The 25,164-nt window shown below is 44.2% G+C and overlaps 1 protein-coding gene across 1 annotated transcript in view; it reads left to right on the top strand.

The window, feature by feature from the left end:
- Positions 1-25,164, top strand: part of LOC134553834 (M1-specific T cell receptor alpha chain-like) — a 225,863-nt gene that overhangs the window by 167,848 nt on the left and 32,851 nt on the right. The window contains exon 4 of the mRNA XM_063403962.1: positions 6,964-7,014. Within this exon, the coding sequence (XP_063260032.1) occupies positions 6,964-7,014 (51 nt within the window). The remainder of the gene's footprint in view (positions 1-6,963; positions 7,015-25,164) is intronic.

Genomic DNA, 25,164 nt, shown 5'->3' with positions numbered 1-25,164 from the left:
CAGAGATACCATTCAGAACAGAAAAGGCAGCTGAGTAACAAAGAGTGGAAAAAATAATGGATGGATATGAGCAAATTATATCACATTATTACCTTTGCATTTAGATGAACTTAATACACAGAGACGGCCAATTTAATTTAATTTTTGTTACTTCATCTTTTATTTTGCTTTAATTTTTATTAATTTTAAAATACCATTTTCTTTTTAATATTTACATTTTATTTTGATTCAAGTTCATTTAACTTTTGAAGGCCAGTAGCAACTGAGACCCTTGCTACTAAATCAGATGTTTTCAGATTGATGTCATTCTGCAAATTCAGACTGTTTCTGACTGGGCAAACTGGTTGTGGTTGCCAGTCCAGTGTTACATGAGAAAGGGTTGGGAAGCTGCTGCCTGTTCAGAGACACCATGAAGAATTTTTTGTCCTGTGTGGAAATTTGAAGTTAGATTTGAGAAAGGAAAATTGGGATTAAAATCCTCTAATGCCTTTTTTTTTTCTGTACATCAGATTTGAAAAAGATCTAGAAGCAGTGCACGAGATGAAAAATTAATAACATGCTTCAGTCTGCTTTGCTTTGCTCCTTTTTTAACTCAATTTTGTTTACAAATCTTCCTATGGTACTGAAAACACTTGTGGCAAATACCAGCTTACTTTGTGTCAAGGGATTACATCTTACACTAAAACCCACTCAGCATAAGAATGTATGAGCTTGGTTTTGTGGGTTTTTTTCTTAATCTAAAAGGTTTTTTTCTTCACAGACCAAGTCCAAATGGGGAAAACATCTCCATGAACTCTCTTGATTTAGAGCTAAACTAGAAAGGAGCAAATCAGGTTTTGTCCTCAGAAAATCATCAGCAGTTCCTGAAGCCAGTAAACAATTTATATTGCTTTCAACACAGGTTCATCTCTCAGCAGCACTAGAGCAGCCCCTACAGCCCCATCGGGTGAAAAACATGTGCTTTTGTAGTTTTATAGTGAAAGTCTAATGGAGAATTCTAAGAGAGAAAAATGGTTGGAGCAGAAGCATGTGGTTGTCTCAAACAGCTGCTCTACATGGAGATCTTGGAATTAATACTCAAATGTTTTACACCACACCAGGCTGAAATACGGGATTCTTCATGTTCTAGTTGTGAGAACTCAGTGAGTTTCAAGTTCAGGTTTTTGCAAAATTTCTTGAACTTTTGTGAAGTTTCTTACAGTTGTGATATACTAGTTTTGAGAAAATCATTTTTGGTCAAGGAAGAGCCTAACAATAAAGTCGAGGAATTCTGAAGAACAGTGAAGAACCTGATCATTCCAGAGTAGCTACGAAACAACAGTAAAAGGTTCCTGGAATTGTGTGGCTTCCACAGATTTTTAAACCAGAGTTCAGCCTGGCATTTTGAGGTGGTCTTGTGCTAACTTCCATGGCAGTGGGAATGTTGGAAATGCACTCAAGCTTTGGGACAAGGACTGCTCTGAAGGTAAATCCAAGTGAGTATAATAGAAGAGGAATAAAGAAAAAACAATGTGAAGGAAAAAGAATTTTCTGAGTATGTGCCACTCTTCTGTTTGCATGTAAGTTCTCAGAGTTACTGATGTGTAGCTGGTCTTGTGCAGGCCAGAAAGAGAAAATATTGAATTTAGAGGCTGCAATGCCACTTTTAGAAATCTGTGTGCATCTGTTGGAAAGAAAATAGAGGCAGAAAATGGGACTGAGCTGCTCTGGAGATTGCCTGTCTATAATTTTATTTATACAAGGATTATAGAAGTGTCTGTTGTTGTTTTGTGGTTTGGGGGTTTACTGTTGTTTCATTGTTTGGGGTTTTTTCCCCAAAAACTGTAAATGTGAGAACAAAGGCAAATTCTTATCTTAGAGAGGAATAAATCCTGAAGGCTTCATCATCATTTTGGTGCTGTTCAGGGGATGGGGGACACTTGGATGAGGAGTTGAGACAGTTTTGGTGTGAGGTGCCTGATGTTGCAGGCTGGTGTAAGCTGGATAAGACAAGCACTAACTGAGGTGGATGCACCAAGTGCTGTAGAAAATTTCAATCCTGTCTTGCTTTTTCTTGTTCATCTTTATGCTCACTGTTAATTATTCTGATTTCTACAGTTGCTGCTATCACAGGAGGATGGATCACAATCTCCTCTGTGATAGATGTGGGTAGTGAGATAAGATCTCACAGCTCTGGGACTCACTGTATGGAATTGTCAGGAGAATTTTTTCAAGCATTTTAATCATAGAATTATTTGGATTTGAAGGGACCTTACTCCAACGCCCTTCTCTAGACCTGGTCACCTTCTCGAGATCAGGTTGCTCAGTTTTGACCTAGGAAGCTTGAGAAGAAACACCCTGAGAGATCTGTGAACACACATCAAAGCTGAAAATCTGCTTTTACTCAAAAGCTGCTGCCAGCAGTTTTGGTAAAGCTCTTTGTCACCGTGGAACTCCGGGGGTAACTACAAGCCGACTTTTGGAAAAGGGACAAAACTCTCTGTCTATCCAAGTAAGTGCCAGAAATAAACATATCAAAACTTTAACTTTATAATACTGAGGTGAGCTTTGGGGCCCTGAGCACCCTGATCTGGTGGGTGACACCCCAGCCCATGGCAGGGGGTTGGGGTGAGGTGACCTTTAAGGTCCATTTCAACCCAAACCATGCTAGGTACCTGTGATTTGGGGGTTTAAAGATAATTTTTCCCTAAATTACTATCTTTCCAACCACCAAGAGTTAGTGGATGTGGCATATTTCAGATACAGAATAATTGAATATTCATCTTGAAGCTGTCAGACTTGTGAGTGCAGTTTACTCCCTATCATGCAAAATATTCAAGGTCAAATCTGCCATCCCAAGGGGATTTTGCTTCCATCTTGTTCAGTGCTTTTTGAGGTGAGTTTTTTTTCAGAATTAATATCCCCAAGATGAGAGCTATACTTGAAAAATGTCCAGCTTTTCCTATTGGTTGTAGGGAACACTAGGACTGTAGTAAATCTAGACAGCTCACATGTGTAGGACTTGTTTCTGGACATCTCCCAAGATATCTCATTTCCCTGAACACGTACTTCAGAGGGTCAGTTTCTTTCCAAATCAAGGTTTTTACAAGTTTTACTTTTAGAAATTGAAAAAAGCATTTGATAATTACTCCTTTTTTAATAAGCAGGGAGAAAGTCTGTCATGGATTAGAAGTTTCCATGTCCAGGATTTCATAAAGGATTGCCAAGGTGTAATTTGGAGGTGAAAATCAATGGTTTAAATGTGAATGAGCAATGGGCATAAAAGTAAAGGCAGAAAGAATTGTGAGAGGCTTTAGGAAGGGAGTGCCTGTGGTTCTGAGGATTGCAGGCAGGTAAATCTCTCCAGTACTAGTTTCCCATGGAGATTAACATATGATTTGGGAATTTTCTTAATTCTAAGTTTCCAGAATTGAAGTGGGGAATGCTACATGAATACTTACATTTCAATATTCCAAGAAATTTGATGTTTAATTTGTATCTAACATAGGCTTAAAATTCACTGGGATAGCAAAGGCTGTGAAGAATTTCTGCATGTCCTTACCTGACCCTCATCACTGAAATCTATTGATGGAAATTTTCTTGAGTGTCTTTATCTTCCAACAATTTTTCTTAGGTTTTTTATTGGCAACCAGCAGCTTTAGTGTTCAGAAAATATCAGTATCCATGGATTTTCATCCTGAGGTAGACTGTCAGACTATCAGTAGGAGCAGGTAAGAACTTGGTGTTTTTTAGAAATACCCAAGTTTCATTCATCTAAGGATGAAATAATTGCAAAGCAGCTTTCAATTGTAATTCAGCAATTTCAGTGTTTTGGATGAGACTATTCCTACCTGTGAGATTGGATGTGGAACAAGCCTTTAACAGAAGGAGAAGCAATTGGCTGCAGTGTGTTTTTGCAATGTTCACAGGGAGCAACTTCTTTTAAACCAGATATATTTGCCAGCAAATGAGGTGCCAGTAGAAACTGAGTCCATTAAGTCTTTTATTCTTGCACACATCATTATTCTGAGTTCTCCCTGCAACTGGTAATTCACCTTCACAAATGGAAATAAGCAACTGGGGAAAAAATGTTGGGTTTTTTTTTCATGAAGGATTTCCTTGTAACTGTTTTTATGGCTGAAAGTAGACATAGAGTTAAGATGGAGTGATAATTACTCAGTTTCCAGTTTAAAGGAGAAAGAAAAGGAAGGGATACATGCAATTAGGTGTAATAGGTTGATGCTGAGGTCTCCAGTTTAGCCATGAATCTTATTCCATAATAAACTATGGGTATTATGATTTACTACTCCAAATTTTGTTTAGTTGGCTTCTCTTCTAGGAAAAGAGGAGTTAAAAAGGCAAATGTATTTGTTTGGGTGGTTTTTGCAAAGCTCTTTCTGGCTGTGTGAACACAGGAAACGTTAGGAAATTAATGTTTGGACAAGGAACGAGAATTATTGTAAAACCAAGTAAGTGAGGACAGATAATTTAATAACTAAATTTCTGTGTTCTTCTTTTTATAAATATTTAATTTGTTTGAAGGTTTAGGAAATCTTGTCTCTGTTCTGGTGAGCCCATAAGAGTCCATAAGACTGAAAAGCTTTTCATTATTGACTTTTCTTAACCCTTCTCAAGCCTTCTCAAATGTATTGTGTTACCAGGGCAGTGGCATGGAATGATTCAGACAAATCTTATTTGTTCTTTTATAATTGACATATTGACACAATAATTGTTGCAGAAAAATGTTGCAATACTAAACACTGTCATTTTGTACAGGTAAAATATTTTAATAGGGAAAAAAGTGAAATAGAAGACTTGTTTGCTTTTACAGACCCAAAATACTGATGTGGGCAGAGAAGCAGGGGAAGGGTTTTTGCAAAGGTGTTCAATGATGTGTGAATTCAGGAACCAACTATGGAAAGCTGCAGTTTGGCCATGGAACCAGGCTCAGGGTTAAACCAAGTAAGTGCATGATTTAACAAGAGTCTTTGGAGAAGTATTGGAGAATCAGATGCTTGGACTCAGCAGTATGGAATTACCCTGGGAGAGGAATGTCCTTCTTTCTCTACCTCTTCTGGGGCTGAAATGAGAGTGGGGCTGGGACATTTGGTGGAAACAGAGCAGCAAGAAGAAGTCTGGGGTTTGTTTGTAAGGTCTGAGAGTTCCTGGAGAGCAGCTGGTATGAGAGGAATCCTTCCAGGAATTACAGTAACTTGCTAGTCACACACAGGAGGCAAGGACTAAATTCCTAAATTTTGTGAGGATCTCTAACAGGCATTTTGCACACAGAGTTTTATGTTGATGAAAAATAAAGTCCCCTGCCCTGGAAGCAGAAATGTGCAGAAGAGCAGGGGGGGTTTTGTAAGGGAGTGTTTGACTGTGTGTACTCAGGAGGTGCAGACAGACTGACCTTTGGAAGTGGAACCAGGCTGCTGGTAAAGCCCAGTAGGTATCTCCTCACCAAGGACAGATTGAATCTTTTAGGGGTTTTTTATTAGATTTCCTTAGAATACAGAGGGAAAAGCTTCTTTACAACTGGAAGGAAAGAGAGCATGGGGGAGGAGAGCACATCCTGAACAAATAGCTTCTGATAGCTCTGGAACTTCTCCTTTGCTGAAACTCAGTCAATGTATTTGTGTTGTGGAGCACCTCAGGTGGAGGAACCCTCTTGTCCTTTTATAATTGATATATCGACACAATAATTGTTGCAGAGAAATGTTGCAATATTAAATACTGTATTTTTTTTCCCATAAAATACTTTAAATAGGGAAAAAAGTGAAATGGAAGCATTGTTTGCTTTTACAGACCCAAAATAATTACTGATATGGGCAGAGAAGTAGGGGAAGGGTTTTTGCAAAGGAATAGAATGGTGTGTGAATTCAGGAAACTATGGAAAGGTGCAGTTTGGCCAAGGAACCAGGCTCAGGCTTAAACCAAGTAAGTGCATGATTTAACAAGAGTCTTTGGAGAAGTGTTGGAGAATCAGGTGCTTGGACTCAGCAGTATGGAATTACCTTGGGAGGGGAATGTCCTTCCATATCTACCTCTTCTGGGGCTGAAATGAGAGTGGGGCTGGGACATTTGGTGGAAACAGAGCAGCAAGAAGAAGTGTGGGGTTTGTTTGTAAGGTCTGAGAGTTCCTGGAGAGCAGCTGTTATGAGAGGAGTCCTTCCAGGAATTACTGTAACTTGCTAGTCACACACAGGAGGCAAGGACTAAATTCCCAGCGAAATGGAAATAATGTAAATCAGCGTGGAATGGCAGACAGATGACAAACCTTTCACCAAACTACTGAGCTGTCTCAGTTCTCAAGGTGCTTGACCTTGATGGTATTCCTTGGTAGAGGGAGATACTGCAGACAGTGCCAAAGAATGGATTTTCCTTGTTCTTTTCACATTTATCCCTTTGGAAGAGCACCACAAGTTCTCCCCAAGTGTGGAATTACAGGAGCAAGAAAGGAGAACGTGGCTCTTCAGGGAACTGGCAAGTCTCTGTCCGATAAAAAAAAAGATTGAATATGTATTAACAGGTAGAGAAAAGCCTGCTGCAGTTCTGTTTGTGTGAAATACTGAGCCAGGGCTCCTTGCCAGAGATTGTCCCCAGTCACATCTTCCCCTGCAAAACCCTCCAGGACTGAGGAGTGCAGTGCTGCTGGCAATGTCTGCCTTTCCAAAGCACAGCTTTGAAAATAGATGGCAAATCTGGGATTTCTGGAGGGAGGGCCTTGGTGGATTCCTTGCTACGCCAAAACCTCCCACAATGAGGGCACTTCATCTTTTGTTACCTCTCAAAAATATTAAAAAAAAACCTGCAAGGGGACAGAGAAGAGACACTCCAGCCTCCATTTTGTGGAGATCACTAACAGGCATTTTGCACACAGGGTTTTATGTTGGTGACAAATAAAGTTTCCTGCCCTGGAAGCAGAAATGTGCAGAAGAGCAGGGGGTTTTTGTAAGGGAGTGTTTGACTGTGTGTACTCAGGAGGTGCAAACAGACTCACCTTTGGAAGTGGAACCAGGCTGCTGGTAAAGCCCAGTAGGTATCTCCTCACCAAGGACAGATTGAATCTTTTAGGGGTTTTTAATTAGATTTCCTTAGAATACAGAGGGGAAAAGCCTCTTTACAACTGGAAGGAAAGAGGGCATGGGGGAGGAGAGCACATTCTGAACAATTAACTTCTCACAGCTCTAGAGCTTCTCCTGTGCTGAAAATCAGTGAATATATTTGTGTTGTGGAGCACCTCAGGTGGAGGAACCCTCTTGTTCTTTTATAATTGATATATTGACACAATAATTGTATCAGAAAAACGTTGCAATTCCAAATACTTTCTTTTTGTACCCATAAAATACTTTAAAAGGGGGGAAAAAAGTGAAATAGAAGCCTTGTTTAGTTTTACAGACCCAAAATACTGATGTGGGCAGAGAAGCAGGGGAAGCGTTTTTGCAAAGGGATTGAATGATGTGTGAATTCAGGAGGCAACTTTGGAAAGTTTCAGTTTGGCCAAGGAACCAGGCTCAGTGTTAAACCAAGTAAGTGCATGATTTAACAAGAGTCTTTGGAGAAGTATTGGAGAATCAGATGCTTGGGCTCAGCAGTATGGAATTACCTTGGGAGGGGAATGTCCTTCCATATCTACCTCTTCTGGGGCTGAAATGAGAGTGGGGCTGGGACATTTGGTGGAAACAGAGAAGCAAGAAGAAGTCTGGGGTTTGTTTGTAAGGTCTGAGAGTTCCTGGAGAGCAGCTGTTATGAGAGGAGTCCTTCCAGGAATTACTGTAACTTGCTAGTCACGCACAGGAGGCAACAACTAAATTCCTAAATTTTGTGGAGATCTCTAACAGCCATTTTGCACACAGGGTTTTATATTGGTGACAAATAAAGTCCCCTGCCCTGGATGCAGATATATGCAGAAAAGCAGGGTTTTTTTGTAAGGGAGTGTTTGACTGTGTGAATTCAGGAGGTGCAGACAGACTGACCTTTGGAAGTGGAACCAGGCTGCTGGTAAAGCCCAGTAGGTATCTCCTCACCAAGGACAGATTGAATCTTTTAGGGGTTTTTTATTAGATTTCCTTAGAATACAGAGGGGAAAAGCTTCTTTACAACTTGAAGGAAAGAGGGCATGGGGGAGGAGAGCACCTCCTGAACAAATAGCTTCTGATAGCTCTGGAACTTCTCCTTTGCTGAAACTCAGTCAATGTATTTGTGTTTTGGAGCACCTCAGGTGGAGGAACCCTCTTGTCCTTTTATAATTGATATATCGACACAATAATTGTTGCAGAGAAATGTTGCAATATTAAATACTGTATTTTTGTACCCATAAAATACTTTAAATAGGGAAAAAAGTGAAATGGAAGCATTGTTTGCTTTTACAGACCCAAAATAATTACTGATATGGGCAGAGAAGTAGGGGAAGGGTTTTTGCAAAGGAATAGAATGGTGTGTGAATTCAGGAAACTATGGAAAGGTGCAGTTTGGCCAAGGAACCAGGCTCAGGGTTAAACCAAGTAAGTGCATGATTTAACAACAGTCTTTGGAGAAGTATTGGAGAATCAGATGCATGGGCTCAGCAGTATGGAATTATCCTTGGGAGGGGAATGTCCTTCCATATCTACCTCTTCTGGGGCTGAAATGAGAGTGGGGCTGGGACATTTGGTGGAAACAGAGCAGCAAGAAGAAGTCTGGGGTTTGTTTGTAAGGTCTGAGAGTTCCTGGAGAGCAGCTGTTATGAGAGGAGTCCCTCCAGGAATTACTGTAAGTTGCTACTCACACACAGAGGAGGCAAGGACTAAATTCCCAGCAAAACGGAAATAATGTAAATCAGCGTGGAATGGCAGACAGATGACAAACCTTTCACCAAACTAAAGAGCTGTCTCAGTTCTCAAGGTGCTTGACCTTGATGGTATTCCTTGGTAGAGGGAGATACTGCAGACAGTGTCAAAGAATGGATTTTCCTTGTGCTTTTCACATTTATGCCTTTGGAAGGGCACCACAAGTTCTCCCCAAGTGTGGAATTACAGGAGCAAGTAAGGAGAACGTGGCTCTTCAGAGAACTGGCAAGTCTCTGGCCAATTAAAAAAAAAGAGATCTAATATGTATTAACAGGTATAGAAAAGCCTGCTGCAGTTCTGCTTGTGTGAAATACTGAGCCAGGGCTCCTTGCCAGATATTGTCCCCAGTCACATCTTCCCCTGCAAAACTCTCCAGGACTGAGGAGTGCAGTGCTGCTGGCAATGTCTGCCTTTCCAAAGCACAGCTTTGAAAATAGATGGCAAATCTGAGATTTCTGGACGGAGGACCTTGGTGGATTCCTGGCTATTGCAAAGCCTCCCACAATCAGGGCACTTCATCTTGTGTGACCTATCAAAAATAGTGACAGAAAACCTGCAAGGGGACACAGAAGAGACACTCCAGCCTTCATTATGTGGACATCTCTGTCAGGCATTTTGCACACAGAGTTTTATGTTGGTGACAAATAAAGTTTCCTGCCATGGAGGCAGAAATGTGCAAAAGAGCGGGGGATTTTTTGTAAGGGAGTGTTTGACTGTGTGAATTCAGGAGTTGCAGAGAGACTGACCTTTGGAAGTGGAACCAGGCTGCTGGTAAAGCCCAGTAGGTATCTCCTCACCAAGGACAGATTGAATCTTTTCGGGTTTTATTAATAGATTTCCTTAGGATACAGAGTGAAAAAGCTTCTTTACAACTTGAAGGAAAGAGGGCACGGGGGAGGAGAGCACATTCTGAACAATTAACTTCTCACAGCTCTAGAGCTTCTGCTGTGCTGAAAATCAGTGAATATATTTGTGTTGTGGAGCACTTCAGGTGGTGGAACCCTCTTGTTCTTTTATAATTGATATATTGACAGAATAATTGTTGCAGAAAAATGTTGCAATACTAAATACTTTCTTTTTGTACCCATAAAATACTTTAAATAGGGGGAAAAAAAGTGAAATGGAAGCCTTGTTTACTTCTACAGACCCAAAATACTGATGTGGGCACGAAAGTAAGGGAAGGGTTTTTGCAAAGGGATTGAATGATGTGTGAATTCAGGAGGCAACTATGGAAAGTTTCAGTTTGGCAAAGGAACCAGGCTCAGGGTTAAACCAAGTAAGTGCATGATTTAACAACAGTCTTTGCAGAAGTATTGGAGAATCAGATGCTTGGGCTCAGCAGTGTGGAATTACCTTGGGAGGGGAATGTCCTTCCATATCTACCTCTTCTGGGGCTGAAATGAGAGTGGGGCTGGGACTTGTGGTGGAAACAGAGCAGCAAGAAGAAGTCTGGGGTTTGTTTGTAACATCTGAGAGTTCATGGAGAGCAGCTGTTATGAGAGGAGTCCTTCCAGGAATTACAGTAACTTGCTGGTCACACACAGAGGAGGCAAGGACTAAATTCCCAGCAAAATGGAAATAATGTAAATCAGCGTGGAATGGCAGACAGATGACAAACCTTTCACCAAACTACAGAGCTGTCTCAGTTCTCAAGGTGCTTGACCTTGATGGTATTCCTTGGTAGAGGGAGATACTGCAGACAGTGTCAAAGAATGGATTTTCCTTGTTCTTTTCACATTTATGCCTTTGGAAGGGCACCACAAGTTCTCCCCAAGTGTGGAATTACATGAGCAAGAAAGGAGAACGTGGCTCTTCAGAGAACTGGCAAGTCTCTGGCCAATTAAAAAAAAAGAGATCTAATATGTATTAACAGGTATAGAAAAGCCTGCTGCAGTTCTGCTTGTGTGAAATACTGAGCCAGGTGTCCTTGCCAGAGATTGTCCCCAGTCACATCTTCCCCTGCAAAACCCTCCAGGACTGAGGAGTGCAGTGCTGCTGGCAATGTCTGCCTTTCCAAAGCACAGCTTTGAAAATAGATGGCAAATCTGGGATTTCTGGAGGGAGGGCCTTGGTGGATTCCTGGCTATGCCAAAGCCTCCCACAATCAGGGCACTTCATCTTGTGTGACCTGTCAAAAGTACTGACACAAAACCTGCAAGGGGACAGAGAAGAGACACTCCAGCCTTCATTTTGTGGAGATCTCTAACAGGCATTTTGCACACAGGGTTTGATGTTGGTGACAAATAAAGTTTCCTGCCCTGGAGGCAGAAATGTGCAGAAGAGCAGGGGGGGTTTTGTAAGGGAGTGTTTGACTGTGTGTACTCAGGAGGTGCAAACAGACTGACCTTTGGAAGTGGAACCAGGCTGCTGGTAAAGCCCAGTAGGTATCTCCTCACCAAGGACAGATTGAATCTTTTCGGGTTTTTTTATTAGATCTGTCTTAGAATATAGAGGGGGAAATCTTTTTTACAACTGGAAGGAAAGAGGGCATGGGGGAGGAGAGCACATTCTGAACAAATAGCTTCTGATAGCTCTGAAACTTCTCCTGTGCTGAAACTCAATGTATTTATTTTGTAAAATTTTTGTGTACATATAACTGGATTGTTCTGGGTTTTTCCCATTTTGTGCTGTGAAAGGCACAATTTTTTCTTTATAGGTAGGTCTTGTGACTCACCAGCAGCTGAGTTCAAATTTCAGAGATGACTTTTCTATAGAACTGTTGGAGAGAACTCTCAGGCAGTGCAACTGCAGGAGTATAAAAGCAGATATTTGGACAGGGGACACAGATAGTTGTGACAACAAGTCAGTGTAGTCTGGTTAAGGAAGCAGCTTTTTTGCCTCTTTACCTTCCTGCTTTGCTGGATATTTTGCAAATGTGCTCAGCTCCAATTACTGTTCCCTCATGCAGATGCACAGAGTGTGAGATTCTTCTTCAGTTGTGATGATCTCAAATACTGCAGCAGTCTCACACTTGGGGTTCCTGCCTGTGTTATGTAGAGATCAGGCTAAACAATCTTAGTATTCCTGACTTGTGATCAGAATGGTGTTTGCTGTCAGATTTTGCCTTGGATTCACAGGTGAGAAACTGTGGTTTTACTGAATCCTGGGACAAGCATTCCTCTTTTCCAAATGTCAGGAAATACTTAAGGAGTGGGGAACGCTGGTAATGCAAAGTGGTGTGTAGAAAATGACAGGAGGAAATCCAAGGCACAGCCAAGTGAGCACCACAATGTGTTGGTAATTCAGCTACAGGCTTGGTGTGATCCAGATCTTATTCAGGATGCAGTGAGTGATGTGTGCCCTGATGGCTGCAGGAAGGTGAACTGCTGGGGGTTGCATTCATGACATCTTCATTATTGCATTTCTGAAAACCTCAACCATTAAATACGTGTGGAACCACACAGGATATGCCAGGAAGAGCTGAAATGGGCATATCCATCACAGAAACTCCTTAGGAGGATGACTCATTACCTGACTGCCAGGGCAAGTTCTCTTTCTCTTCTTTATATTTTGCTGAGCAGATGTTATCTGAAGTCTTAGTGAGGACCTTGCAGTTAGGATGGAAATGTTTATCCTGTCCAGGTGGCTTACAGAATGGAAATATTTAATTGGCATACCAAATATATGCCTGGATTTTCTTGGCCAGGTTCAGTAAGTGTGGGCGGACATTTTCTGAGTTCAATCCTATCCATAAACCCTCACAGAGCAGGAGTTTGGTTTGTGTGCATTTTGAAGAACAGGAAGGGTTTTTGCAAAGGAATAGAATGATGTGTGAATTCAGGAAGCAACTTGGCAAAGCTGAAGTTTGGCCAAGGAACCAGGCTCAGGGTTAAACCAAGTAAGTGCATGATTTAACAAGAGTCTTTGCAGAAGTGTTGGAGAATCAGGTGCTTGGGCTCAGCAATATGGAATTACCTTGGGAGGGGAATGTCCTTCCATATCTACCTCTTCTGGGGCTGAAATGAGAGTGGGGCTGGGACATTTGGTGGAAACAGAGCAGCAAGAAGAAATCTGGGGTTTGTTTGTAAGGTCTGAGAGTTCCTGGAGAGCAGCTGTTATGAGAGGAGTCCTTCCAGGAATTACTGTAACTTGCTAGTCACACACAGGAGGCAAGGACTAAATTCCCAGCGAAATGGAAATAATGTAAATCAGTGTGGAATGGCAGACTGATGACAAACCTTTCACCAAACTACTGAGCTGTCTCAGTTCTCAAGGTGCTTGTCCTTGATGGTGTTCCTTGGTAGAGGGAGGTACTGCAGACAGTGTCAAAGAATGGATTTTCCTTGTGCTTTTCACATTTAAGCCTTTGGAAGAGCACCACAAATTCTCCCCAAGTGTGAATTACATGAGCAAGAAAGGAGAACGTGGCTCTTCACGGAACTGGCAAGTCTCTGTCCGATAAAAAAAAAAGATTGAATATGTATTAACAGGTACAGAAAAGCCTGCTGCAGTTTTGCTTGTGTGAAATACTGAGCCAGGGCTCCTTGCCAGATATTGTCTCCTGTCACATCTTCCCCTGCAAAACTCTCCAGGACTGAGGAGTGCAGTGCTGCTGGCAATGTCTGCCTTTCCAAAGCACAGCTTTGAAAATAGATGGCAAATCTGGGATTTCTGGAGGGAGGGCCTTGGTGGATTCCTTGCTACGCCAAAACCTCCCACAATGAGGGCACTTCATCTTTTGTTACCTCTCAAAAATATTAAAAAAAAAACCTGCAAGGGGATTGAGAAGAGACACTCCAGCATTCATTTTCTGGTGATTTTTAACAGGCATTTTGCACACAGGGTTTTATGTTGATGACAAATAAAGTCCTCTGCCCTGGAAGCAGAAATGTGCAGAAGAGCAGGGGGGGTTTTGTAAGGGAGTGTTTGACTGTGTGAACTCAGGAGGTGCAGACAGACTGACCTTTGGAAGTGGAACCAGGCTGCTGGTAAAGCCCAGTAGGTATCTCCTCACCAAGGACAGACTGAATCTTTTAGGGGTTTTTTATTAGATTTCCTTAGGATACAGAGGGGAAAAGCTTCTTTACAACTGGAAGGAAAGAGGGCATGGGGGAGGAGAGCACATCCTGAACAAATAGCTTCTGACAGCTCTGGAACTTCTCCTTTGCTGAAACTCCGTCAATGTATTTGTGTTGTGGAGCACCTCAGGTGGAGGAACCCTCTTGTCCTTTTATAATTGATATATCGACACAATAATTGTTGCAGAGAAATGTTGCAATATTAAATACTGTATTTTTTTTACCCATAAAATACTTTAAATAGGGAAAAAAGAGAAATGGAAGCATTGTTTGCTTTTACAGACCCAAAATAATTACTGATATGGGCAGAGAAGTAGGGGAAGGGTTTTTGCAAAGGAATAGAATGATGTGTGAATTCAGGAAACTATGGAAAGTTTCAGTTTGGCAAAGGAACCAGGCTCAGGGTTAAACCAAGTAAGTGCATGATTTAACAAGAGTCTTTGGAGAAGTGTTGGAGAATCAGGTGCTTGGACTCAGCAGTATGGAATTATCCTGGGAGGGGAATTTCCTTCCGTATCTACCTCTTCTGGGGCTGAAATGAGAGTGGGGCTGGGACATTTGGTGGAAACAGCGCAGCAAGAAGTCTGGGGTTTGTTTGTAAGGTCTGAGAGTTCATGGAGAGCAGCTGTTATGAGAGGAATCCTTCCAGGAATTACTGTAACTTGCTAGTCACACACAGAGGAGGCAAGGACTAAATTCCAGTGAAATGGAAATAATGTAAATCAGCGTGGAATGGCAGACAGATGACAAACCTTTCACCAAACTACTGAGCTGTCTCAGTTCTCAAGGTGCTTGTCCTTGATGGTATTCCTTGGTAGTGGGAGATACTGCAGACAGTGTCAAAGAATGGATTTTCCTTGTGCTTTTCACATTTAAGCCTTTGGAAGAGCACCACAAATTCTCCCCAAGTGTGAATTACATGAGCAAGAAAGGAGAACGTGGCTCTTCACGGAACTGGCAAGTCTCTGTCCGATAAAAAAAAAAGATTGAATATGTATTAACAGGTACAGAAAAGCCTGCTGCAGTTTTGCTTGTGTGAAATACTGAGCCAGGTGTCCTTGCCAGATATTGTCCCCTGTCACTTCTTCCCCTGCAAAACTCTCCAGGACTGAGGAGTGCAGTGCTGCTGGCAATGTCTGCCTTTCCAAAGCACAGCTTTGAAAATAGATGGCAAATCTGGGATTTCTGGAGGGAGGGCCTTGGTGGATTCCTTGCTACGCCAAAACCTCCCACAATGAGGGCACTTCATCTTTTGTTACCTCTCAAAAATATTAAAAAAAAAACCTGCAAGGGGATTGAGAAGAGACACTCCAGCATTCATTTTCTGGTGATTTTTAACAGGCATTTTGCACACAGGGTTTTATGTTGATGACAAATAAAGTCCTCTGCCCTGGAAGCAGAAATGTGCAGAAGAGCAGGGGGGGTTTTGTAAGGGAGTGTTTGACTGTGTGAACTCAGGAGGTGCAGACAGACTGACCTTTGGAAGTGGAACCAGGCTGCTGGTAAAGCCCAGTAGGTATCTCCTCACCAAGGACAGATTGAATCTTTTAGGGGTTTCTTTATTAGATTTCCTTAGAATACAGAGGGGAAAAGCCTCTTTACAACTGGAAGGAAAGAGAGCATGGAGGAGGAGAGCACATTCTGAACAATTAACTTCTCACAGCTCTAGAGCTTCTCCTGTGCTGAAAATCAGTGAATATATTTGTGTTGTGGAGCACCTCAGGTGGTGGAACCCTCTTGTTCTTTTATAATTGATATATTGACAGAATAATTGTTGCAGAAAATGTTGCAATACTAAATACTTTCTTTTTGTACCCTAAAAATACTTTAAATACAGGGGAAAAAAAGTGAAATAGAACCTTTGTTTAGTTTTGCAGACCCAAAATACTGATGTGGGCAGAGAAGTAGGGGAAGGGTTTTTGCAAAGGTGTTCAATGATGTGTGAATTCAGGAGGCAACTTTGGAAAGTATCAGTTTGGCCAAGGAACCAGGCTCAGGGTTAAACCAAGTAAGTGCATGATTTAACAAGAGTCTTTGGAGAAGTGTTGGAGAATCAGATGCTTGGGCTCAGCAGTATGGAATTACCCTGGGAGAGGAATGTCCTTCCATATCTACCTCTTCTGGGGCTGAAATGAGAGTGGGGCTGGGACATTTGGTGGAAACAGAGCAGCAAGAAGAAGTCTGGGGTTTGTTTGTAAGGTCTGAGAGTTCCTGGAGAGCAGCTGTTATGAGAGGAGTCCTTCCAGGAAATACAGTAACTTGCTACTCACACAGAGGAGGCAAGGACTAAATTCCTAAATTTTGTGGAGATCTCTAACAGGCGTTTTGCACACAGGGTTTTATGTTGATGACAAATAAAGTCCCCTGCCCTGGAAGCAGAAATGTGCAGAAAAGCAGGGGGTTTTTGTAAGGGAGTGTTTGACTGTGTGTACTCAGGAGCTGCAGAGAGACTGACCTTTGGAAGTGGAACCAGGCTGCTGGTAAAGCCCAGTAGGTATCTCCTCACCAAGGACAGACTGAATCTTTTAGGGGTTTTTTATTAGATTTCCTTAGAATACAGAGGGGAAAAGCTTCTTTACAACTGGAAGGAAAGAGGGCATGGGGGAGGAGAGCACATTCTGAACAAATAGCTTCTGACAGCTCTGGAACTTCTCCTTTGCTGAAACTCAGTCAATGTATTTGTGTTGTGGAGCACCTCAGGTGGAGGAACCCTCTTGTTCTTTTATAATTGATATATTGACACAATACTTGTTGCAGAAAAACGTTGCAATTCTAAATACTTTTTTTGTACCCATAAAATACTTTAAATAGGAGAAAAAAAGTGAAATAGAAGCCTTGTTTAGTTTTACAGACCCAAAATACTGATGTGGGTAGAAAAGTAGGGGAAGGGTTTTTGCAAAGGTGTTCAATGATGTGTGAATTCAGGAGGCAACTATGGAAAGGTGCAGTTTGGCCATGGAACCAGGCTCAGGGTTAAACCAAGTAAGTGCATGATTTAACAAGAGTCTTTGGAGAAGTATTGGAGAATCAGATGCTTGGACTCAGCAGTGTGGAATTACCCTGCGGGTGAATGTCCTTCCATATCTACCACTTTTGGGCTGAAATGAGAGTGGGGCTGGGACATTTGGTGGAAACAGAGCAGCAAGAAGAAATCTGGGGGTTTGTTTGTAAGGTCTGAGAATTCATGGAGAGCAGCTGTTATGAGAGGAGTCCTTCCAGGAATTACAGTAACTTGCTGCTCACACAGACGAGGCAAGGACTAAATTCCTAAATTATTTGAGGATCTCTAACAGGCGTTTTGCACACAGGGTTTTATGTTGGTGACAAATAAAGTCCCCTGCCCTGGATGCAGAAATTTGCAGAAGAGCAGAGGGGTTTTTGTAAGGGAGTGTTTGACTGTGTGAACTCAGGAGGTGCAGGCAGACTGACCTTTGGAAGTGGAACCAGGCTGCTGGTAAAGCCCAGTAGGTATCTCCTCACCAAGGACAGATTGAATCTTTTAGGGGTTTTTTATTAGATTTCCTTAGAATAAAGCGGGGGAAAACTTCTTTACAACTGGAAGGAAAGAGGGCATGGGGGAGGAGAGCTCATCCTGAACAATTAGCTTCTGACAGCTCTGGAACTTCTCCTTTGCTGAGACTCAGTCAATGTATTTGTGTTGTGGAGCACCTCAGGTGGAGGAACCCTCTTGTCCTTTTATAATTGATATATCAACACAATAATTGTTGCAGAGAAATGTTGCAATATTAAATACTCTATTTTTTTACCCATAAAATACTTTAAATAGGGAAAAAAGTGAAATGGAAGCATTGTTTAGTTTTACAGACCCAAAATAATTACTGATATGGGCAGAGAAGTAGGGGAAGGGTTTTTGCAAAGGGATAGAATGGTGTGTGAATTCAGGAATCGACTATAGAAAGTTTCAGTTTGGCAAAGGAACCAGGCTCAGTGTTAAACCAAGTAAGTGCATGATTTCTCAAGAGTCTTAGAGAAGTATTGGAGAATCAGGTGCTTGGACTCAGCAGTATGGAATTACCATGGGGGGGAATGTCCTTCCGTATCTACCTCTTCTGGGGCTGAAATGGGAGTGGGGCTGGGACATTTGGTGGAAACAGAGCAGCAAGAAGAAGTCTGGGGTTTGTTTGTACGGTCTGAGAGTTCCTGGAGAGCAGCTGTTATGAGAGGAGTCCCTCCAGGAATTACAGTAACTTGCTAGTCACACACAGGAGGCAAGGACTAAATTCCAGTGAAATGGAAATAATGTAAATCAGCGTGGAATGGCAGACAGATGACAAACCTTTCACCAAACTACTGAGCTGTCTCAGTTCTCAAGGTGCTTGACCTTGATGGTGTTCCTTGGTAGAGGGAGATACTGCAGACAGTGTCAAAGAATGGATTTTCCTTGTGCTTTTCACATTTATGCCTTTAGAAGAGCACCACAAGTTCTCCCCAAGTGTGGAATTACAGGAGCAAGAAAGGAGAACGTGGCTCTTCACGGAACTGGCAAGTCTCTGGCCTAAAAAAAAAAGATTGAATATGTATTAACAGGTACAGAAAAGCCTGCTGCAGTTCTGCTTGTGTGAAATACTGAGCCAGGGCTCCTTGCCAGATATTGTCCCCAGTCACATCTTCCCCTGCAAAACCCTCCAGGACTGAGGAGTGCAGTGCTGCTGGCAATGTCTGCCTTTCCAAAGCACAGCTTTGAAAATAGATGGCAAATCTGGGATTTCTGGAGGGAGGGCCTTGGTGGATTCCTGGCTATGCCAAAGCCTCCCACAATCAGGGCACTTCATCTTGTGTGACCTGTCAAAAGTATTGTCAGAAAACCTGCAAGGGGACAGAGAAGAGACACTCCAGCCTTCATTTTGTGGAGATCTCTAACAGGCATTTTGCACACAGGGTTTGATGTTGATGACAAATAAAGTCCCCTGCCCTGGAAGCAGAAATGTGCAGAAGAGCAGGGGGGGTTTTGTAAGGGAGTGTTTGACTGTGTGTACTCAGGAGCTGCAGACAGACTGACCTTTGGAAGTGGAACCAGGCTGCTGGTAAAGCCCAGTAGGTATCTCCTCACCAAGGACAGATTGAATCTTTTAGGGTTTTTTAGTAGATTTCCTTAGAATACAGAGGGGAAAAGCTTCTTTACAACTGGAAGGAAAGAGGACATGGGGGAGGAGAGCACATCCTGAACAAATAGCTTCTGACAGCTCTGGAACTTCTCCTTTGCTGAAACTCAGTCAATGTATTTGTGTTGTGGAGCACCTCAGGTGGAGGAACCCTCTTGTTTTTTATAATTGATATATCGACACAATAATTGTTGCAGAGAAATGTTGCAATACTAAGTACTTTCTTTTTGTGTCCATAAAATACTTTAAATAGGGAAAAAAGTGAAATAGAAGCCTTGTTTAGTTTTACAGACCCAAAATACTGATGTGGGCAGAGAAGCAGGGGAAGGGTTTTTGCAAAGGGATTGAATGATGTGTGAATTCAGGAGGCAACTATGGAAAGTTGCAATTTGGCCAAGGAACCAGGCTCAGGGTTAAACCAAGTAAGTGCAGGATTTAACAACAGTCCTTGGAGAAGTATTGGAGAATCAGATGCTTGGACTCAGCAGTATGGAATTTCCATGGGGGGGAATGTCCTTCCATATCTACCTCTTCTGGGGCTGAAATGAGAGTGGGGCTGGGACATTTGGTGGAAACAGAGCAGCAAGAAGAAGTCTGGGGTTTGTTTGTAAGGTCTGAGAGTTCCTGGAGAGCAGCTGTTATGAGAGGAGTCCTTCCAGGAATTACTGTGAGTTGGTACTCACACAGACGAGGCAAGGACTAAATTCCTAAATATTGTGGAGATCTCTAACAGGCATTTTGCACACAGGGTTTTATGTTGATGACAAATAAAGTCCCCTGCCCTGGAAGCAGAAATGTGCAGAAGAGCAGGGGGTTTTTTGTAAGGGAGTGTTTGACTGTGTGTACTCAGGAGCTGCAGGCAGACTGACCTTTGGAAGTGGAACCAGGCTGCTGGTAAAGCCCAGTAGGTATCTCCTCACTAAGGACAGAATTAATCTTTTAGGGTTTTTAAATTGGATTTTCCTTAGGAATCAGAGGGAAAAAGCTTCTTTACAACTTGAAGGAAAGAGGGCATGGGGGAGGAGAGCACATTCTCAACAATTAGCTTCTGACAGCTCTGGAACTGCTGCTGTGCTGAAACTCAGTGAATGTATTTGTGTTGTGGAGCAGCTCAAATGGAGGAACCCTCCTGGGGGATGTCTTTGAGATTGGCAGGCATGAACAGCCTTTGTTTACTCAGAAGATTAGATAGAGCTGCTTTCTGGGACTTTGGTTTTCATCCCTTTCTGGATTCACTGTCAGCTAAACAAGCAGGAAAAATCAGGAGTTTAGATTCGTTTTCTCTAGAAGTTTCTGTTTGATTTTTCTGTGCTTCTTTCTCTAATGGGTCTGGTCCCTTGCTTACCTTCTGAGATTGGCTGGCTGATCTGCCTGACTTCTTCTTTAGACCATAAGAAGTTTTAGAAACAGCTCTGTTAGTAACTTTAAAAAGTGGTGGAAATTTCATCCCCTTTTGAAATATCCACAGCAAGTCCTGGCTGTTAAAGGCTGAGGCTTTTCTCCTTTGCCATTTTTGTATAAAGATTGTTGACTGTGCAATAACTGAGTCTTCCTGGAAACTCACCTTTGGGAGAGGCGCAAAACTAATTCTGAAATCAGGTACATCTGAAAACAAATAGTTGTTTTACATGATAAGGGCAAGGCTGAGATTCTCCTTGCTTCTAAACATTACAAAAATTCTCCAAGAAGTTCTACTACATTATGTTAATAGGAGTTGGATTTCTCCTGCATTCAGAATTGTTTCTGTCTGGAAAGATCAGAGGTATGCAGGTGGCAAAACATCTTAATTTAGACTCAAATGTATGTGACAGGTGTGGCAGCTGTTTTCCTTCTTGATCTCTTTTGGAAAACACACATTTGTGTGCACCCAAAGCTGTCTGTGGTTTTTGTTAGTGAGTGTGTCACTGTGTGAGTTCAGCATCTGGCTGGAAAGTGACCTTTGGAAGTGGGACACGACTGATGGTGAAACCAGGTAGGTGGAACACCTGCAGGGAGTTCTGGATAGGAAATCCAAATTCCTCTTTCCAGGAAAGCATTGGAACAGCCATTAAAATTCCATTGTTAGCTCCTTCTGAGAGCAACTGGAGCTCAGAACTTGACCTTGCATCAGAGGGGAAAAAAAATCATTAAGAAGCTAAACACCTACTTGAGAGGCTGGATTTTCCTGTGCCATATGTGACATTTTTGAGTCATTTTCCTCACTGTTGCCTGTCCCCAGAACCCCCCAGACCTGCAGACCTCTCACTGTCCTTTTATTTCCATTGTCCAGAACCCAGGCAAAGTTCTCTTTAATTCCCAGAGGCTGCAGCTCCTTCTCTGCTGAGAAAACTGTCTTAGGCTTTGCTCCTACTTCTGGCTACAGAGAGGTCTCCATCCAGGTTTGCACTCCTTGACAAAAAAAAAAAAATAATCTGGGCAGTAATGGAAAGAGGTTGGAACAGGCAGGGCATTTTTTGTTTGGGGAATCAAGAAATGTGTTTTGAGGCTGTGCAGGAAGGTCCAGGAGGAGATCTCTGCTTTTAATGCTGTTCTAATGCTGAAGGGGGAATTTTGCTGTGGGATTTCTTTGCATGGATGAAGGAGAAAACTTTCAGTCAGTAGCCATCTCTGTCAAAACTGAATGAGACCATAAACTAGGAAAAACCTCTACAGAAAATATGGCTAAAACTGCCAAGAACTTTATTTGGGCAGACTGAGTTAAAAAGACTGTCAAGTAGGACCTAATTAGGTACTAGAGGGGAAAAAGGGTTTTTGTTTTGAGGGCAAACACTGTGTGAATAACTACGGAAACAAAATCACCTTTGAAAGCAGAGTGCAGCTAACAGTGAAACCAAGTAAGGCTTAAACCACTTTTTGCTCAATATTTTGCTCAGTATTTTGCTCAATACAAAGAAAGATGCAAAAAGTCATCCTAGTGGTATGAACTGAAGACAAGCCTACTCCAGAGTGTCCCCAATTACCCTGTCAGTGACCTGTGTCCTTCCTTTCAGATGTCCAGTGTGGGCTCCTGACCACATCTGCTCAGGGCATTTCGTGCCATGGCCATGCCAGCAGGGGTTGCTTTTCTCTCTCAGCCTGTGGATGAGCTTGTGCTCCTGCTGAGCTGAAAACTGCTGGGTGAGCTGTGGCAGAGGGACACAACTTCCACTTTCAGCTGATAAGTGCACCCATTTTCCTGTTAGCTCCTTCCATGTGGGGGCAAAACTGCCCTGTGCCCAACGAGAAATTCAGGATACCCTTCCTGGGCTGGTGGATCTTCAGTGATGGGGTTACATGTCATCTTCTCTTCTCTAAGGCAGGCTTTGGGCTGAAAGAGCAGTGCTCCCAAACAGGATTTGCATCCACAAAACCCAAGAATGCTCTTGGCCCCACAGGCAGATGATGGCAATCCTTCACGTCAGGCTGTGGCTGAATCCTGCTGGCATTCAGCTCTGCCTGCTGGGCTCTGGGTGAGTAGTGCTGCCAGGAGTGGGCAAGGTTTTTGTTAGGAGAGGAAATGCTGTGTGAATGCAGGATCAGCTGCTTATGCACCCACCTTCGGCTCTGGAACCAGACTCAGTGTCAGGCCAGGTAAGCCCAATGCTGCTGCTGTGCCTTGGTTTGTTTAAGGTCCTGCTTTGGGTGGCTGTGAGCAGCAGCCTGGCTGGGGCTTTGCTCATCTCCGTGTGTCCAGAGCCAGGGGTGGGTTTTGCTCTCAGGGAGGCTCCAAACCCAGCCTTCTTGCTCTGTGTTTGGCTGGGATGCACCAAGTGGCCACAGGGCTGCTCCCAGGGGTCGCAGCTGGCAGAGCCAGGCTGTGCTGTGCCCCTGCAGCCCAGGCAGCCACAGCATCCAGGGCCAGGCACTGTCTCCCCTCTGCTGCCCCTCTGAGCCAGGCCATGGCTGCCATAGGGCTGGGGGAGAAGTGCTGGGCTTTTTGTTAAGGCAGGAAATGCTGTGTGTTTCTGGCTCTGGCTACAAGGTGACCTTTGGCTCGGGGACCAGCCTGTCTGTCCTGCCCAGTGAGTGAGCAACTTTCCTCTGTGTGCTTTGTCCAAAGTCCTTGAGGTGCTGCAGGGATTGGAGCTCCCAGCTGGCAGCCAGCTCAGGGCTTGTGCCAATTGCTCTGCTCCTTGCCAGAAGCTCCAGCTCCCCTGGGCTCAGGGGCTGCAGCCCCCTCTGCCCAAGGCAGAGGCTCAGGGCCTGGGGGCTGCAATCTCTCCCAGCAGCAATTCTGTGCTGGGGCTGTGCTGGGGCTGGGCACTGGCAGGAATGGCCCAGCTGCAGTGCAGAGCAGGGCTCTCAGTACTGGGGCACCTGGGGCACTGCAGGGACACCTCCTGGGCTGGAGATGTGGCTGCTGGCAAGGTGCCCTGTGCCAGGAGCCCTGATCCAGGCTGGCTGCAGGGGCTCCTCTCCTTCCCCTTGGCCACTGCAGTGCAGGCAGCCCTTGGGCAGGGATGCTCAGGTGTTCCCTGGGAGCTGAGGGGGAGCTTCTTCCATCCCTGCCAGGCTCAGTGCCCACAGTCCAGGGCAGCTCTCTGCAGGGATTTGAGCAGGGAAATGGGGTTTGGACAGAGAGAGGCCAGAGGAGCTCTGGGGGGATCTGTGTGGGCGCTGAGAGCCTCTGGCAGGGGCAGCCCCAGGCCTGAGTGGATCCCAGCCCTGCAGCAGCCCCTGGGGGGCTGGATGGAGAGGCCCATTTTGTAAGGAGCTGTCTCACTGTGTGAGCTCTGGAGACTGGGGAAAACTGACCTGGGGGAGTGGAACCAGACTTGTCATTGCCCCAGGTGAGTCGTGTCCCCTGTGAGCCAAGGTGGGCTCAGCACAGACAATGCTGTGCTCTGAGAGCAGTGCAGGGTCTTGGTGGGGAAAATGGGATGCAATTTCACCCAGCAATTGTGTCTGGGGGCTGTGCTCCAGCAGCAGCAGCGCAGGACAAGCAGGCAGGAGAGGCAAGGTGAGCTGAGCCCCCAGGGGAAGGAGAGCTTGGTGCTGAAGTAGAAAAGCCCTGGCCCGAGGGGCTCTCAGAGCAGAGCAGGAGCCAGCCCTTTGGGCAGTGCTGGCGAGTGTCAGTGCCAGGAAAGGACAGGGACTTTGCAAACTGCCTGAGGAAGGAAGCCCTGGGGTTTTCTCCTTGCCTCCCCTCCTTGTTTCAGTTCTCAAGGCACCTCCTGTGCCAGGGCTCATCCCTGTACTCCCAGCAGGAGCCCAGAGTGGCTGAGAGGAGCCTGAGCCCTGGGCTCCTGCAGGAGTGGCTCACCCTGGGTGTCTCCAACACAGCCAGACCCCAGCTGGGGCCAGGGACAAAGCTGCACCTTCTGCCAAGGGACAAAGCTGCTGCTGCTGCTGCTGCTGCTCCCCTCCAGGCTGCCTCCTCTTGCTGCATTCCTGCTCCCCTGCCCCCTCAGATGAGCAGAAGTCAGGGCTGCGGGATGGAGACACGGAGGATTTGTGTTTGCCCAGATCTGGCAGGGCTGGGCAGAGCCTGGGGGAGAGGAGTTGCTCTCAGGAGGCTCCTGGGGCTTTTTGTTAGGGCAGGGGCTGCCGTGTGCCAGCAGCTCCAGCTGGGTGACCTTTGGCTCAGGGAGCCACGTGTCCATCCAGCCCGGTGAGTGAGCAGCTCAGAGCCCTGCCACGGGAATGCCTTTGTCCTCCTCCTCCTCCCCTTCCCTCTCCTGTGCCAGCACAGGCTCTGAGTGCCCTCAGAGTGCTCTCTGCACACAGGGCATCTCCCTTTGGGCTCTGGGTGACCTTGGCAGGAGTGTCCCCTGTGCCCTGCTGGCACCGTCCTTGGCAGCCACAGCCCAGGCTGTGTGCCCAGGGCACAGGGGAGCACTGCTGGGGTGCCTTTTGTTCTGGGATTCCCATGGGATCTGCTCCTCCCTTAGGGATGGGACAAAGCCTGGTGGCAGACATTGTGTCTGCTGCCAAAAATCACCTCTTAGTCTTGTGAAAAACAAGGTTCACTTTCCTGGTAAATTTAAAAACAGGTTTAATAAAATTGAATTAAATTTTAAAATAGACATTTAGGAGACAGAAACCAAGCAAAGGATTAATGGAGGTGGATTAATGGCTCTTAGCCAAGTGCACACCTGCTATTTTAGAGACATTCATTAAATACCCTTTCTATTGCATCAGTCTGTGGCATATGCACACTTTTCCACAAACTACTTTCCATATTCCAGGAACTGTTTAGCATGGTCCTGCCTTTTTAGAGCACGTGTGTTTCTTGGC

Source organism: Prinia subflava, chromosome 8 (assembly GCF_021018805.1).
Source record: "Prinia subflava isolate CZ2003 ecotype Zambia chromosome 8, Cam_Psub_1.2, whole genome shotgun sequence".
NCBI classification, from domain to species: Eukaryota; Metazoa; Chordata; class Aves; order Passeriformes; family Cisticolidae; genus Prinia; species Prinia subflava.
Note: the sequence above shows the minus strand (reverse complement) of the source record. Positions and strands in the feature narration are given on the sequence as shown.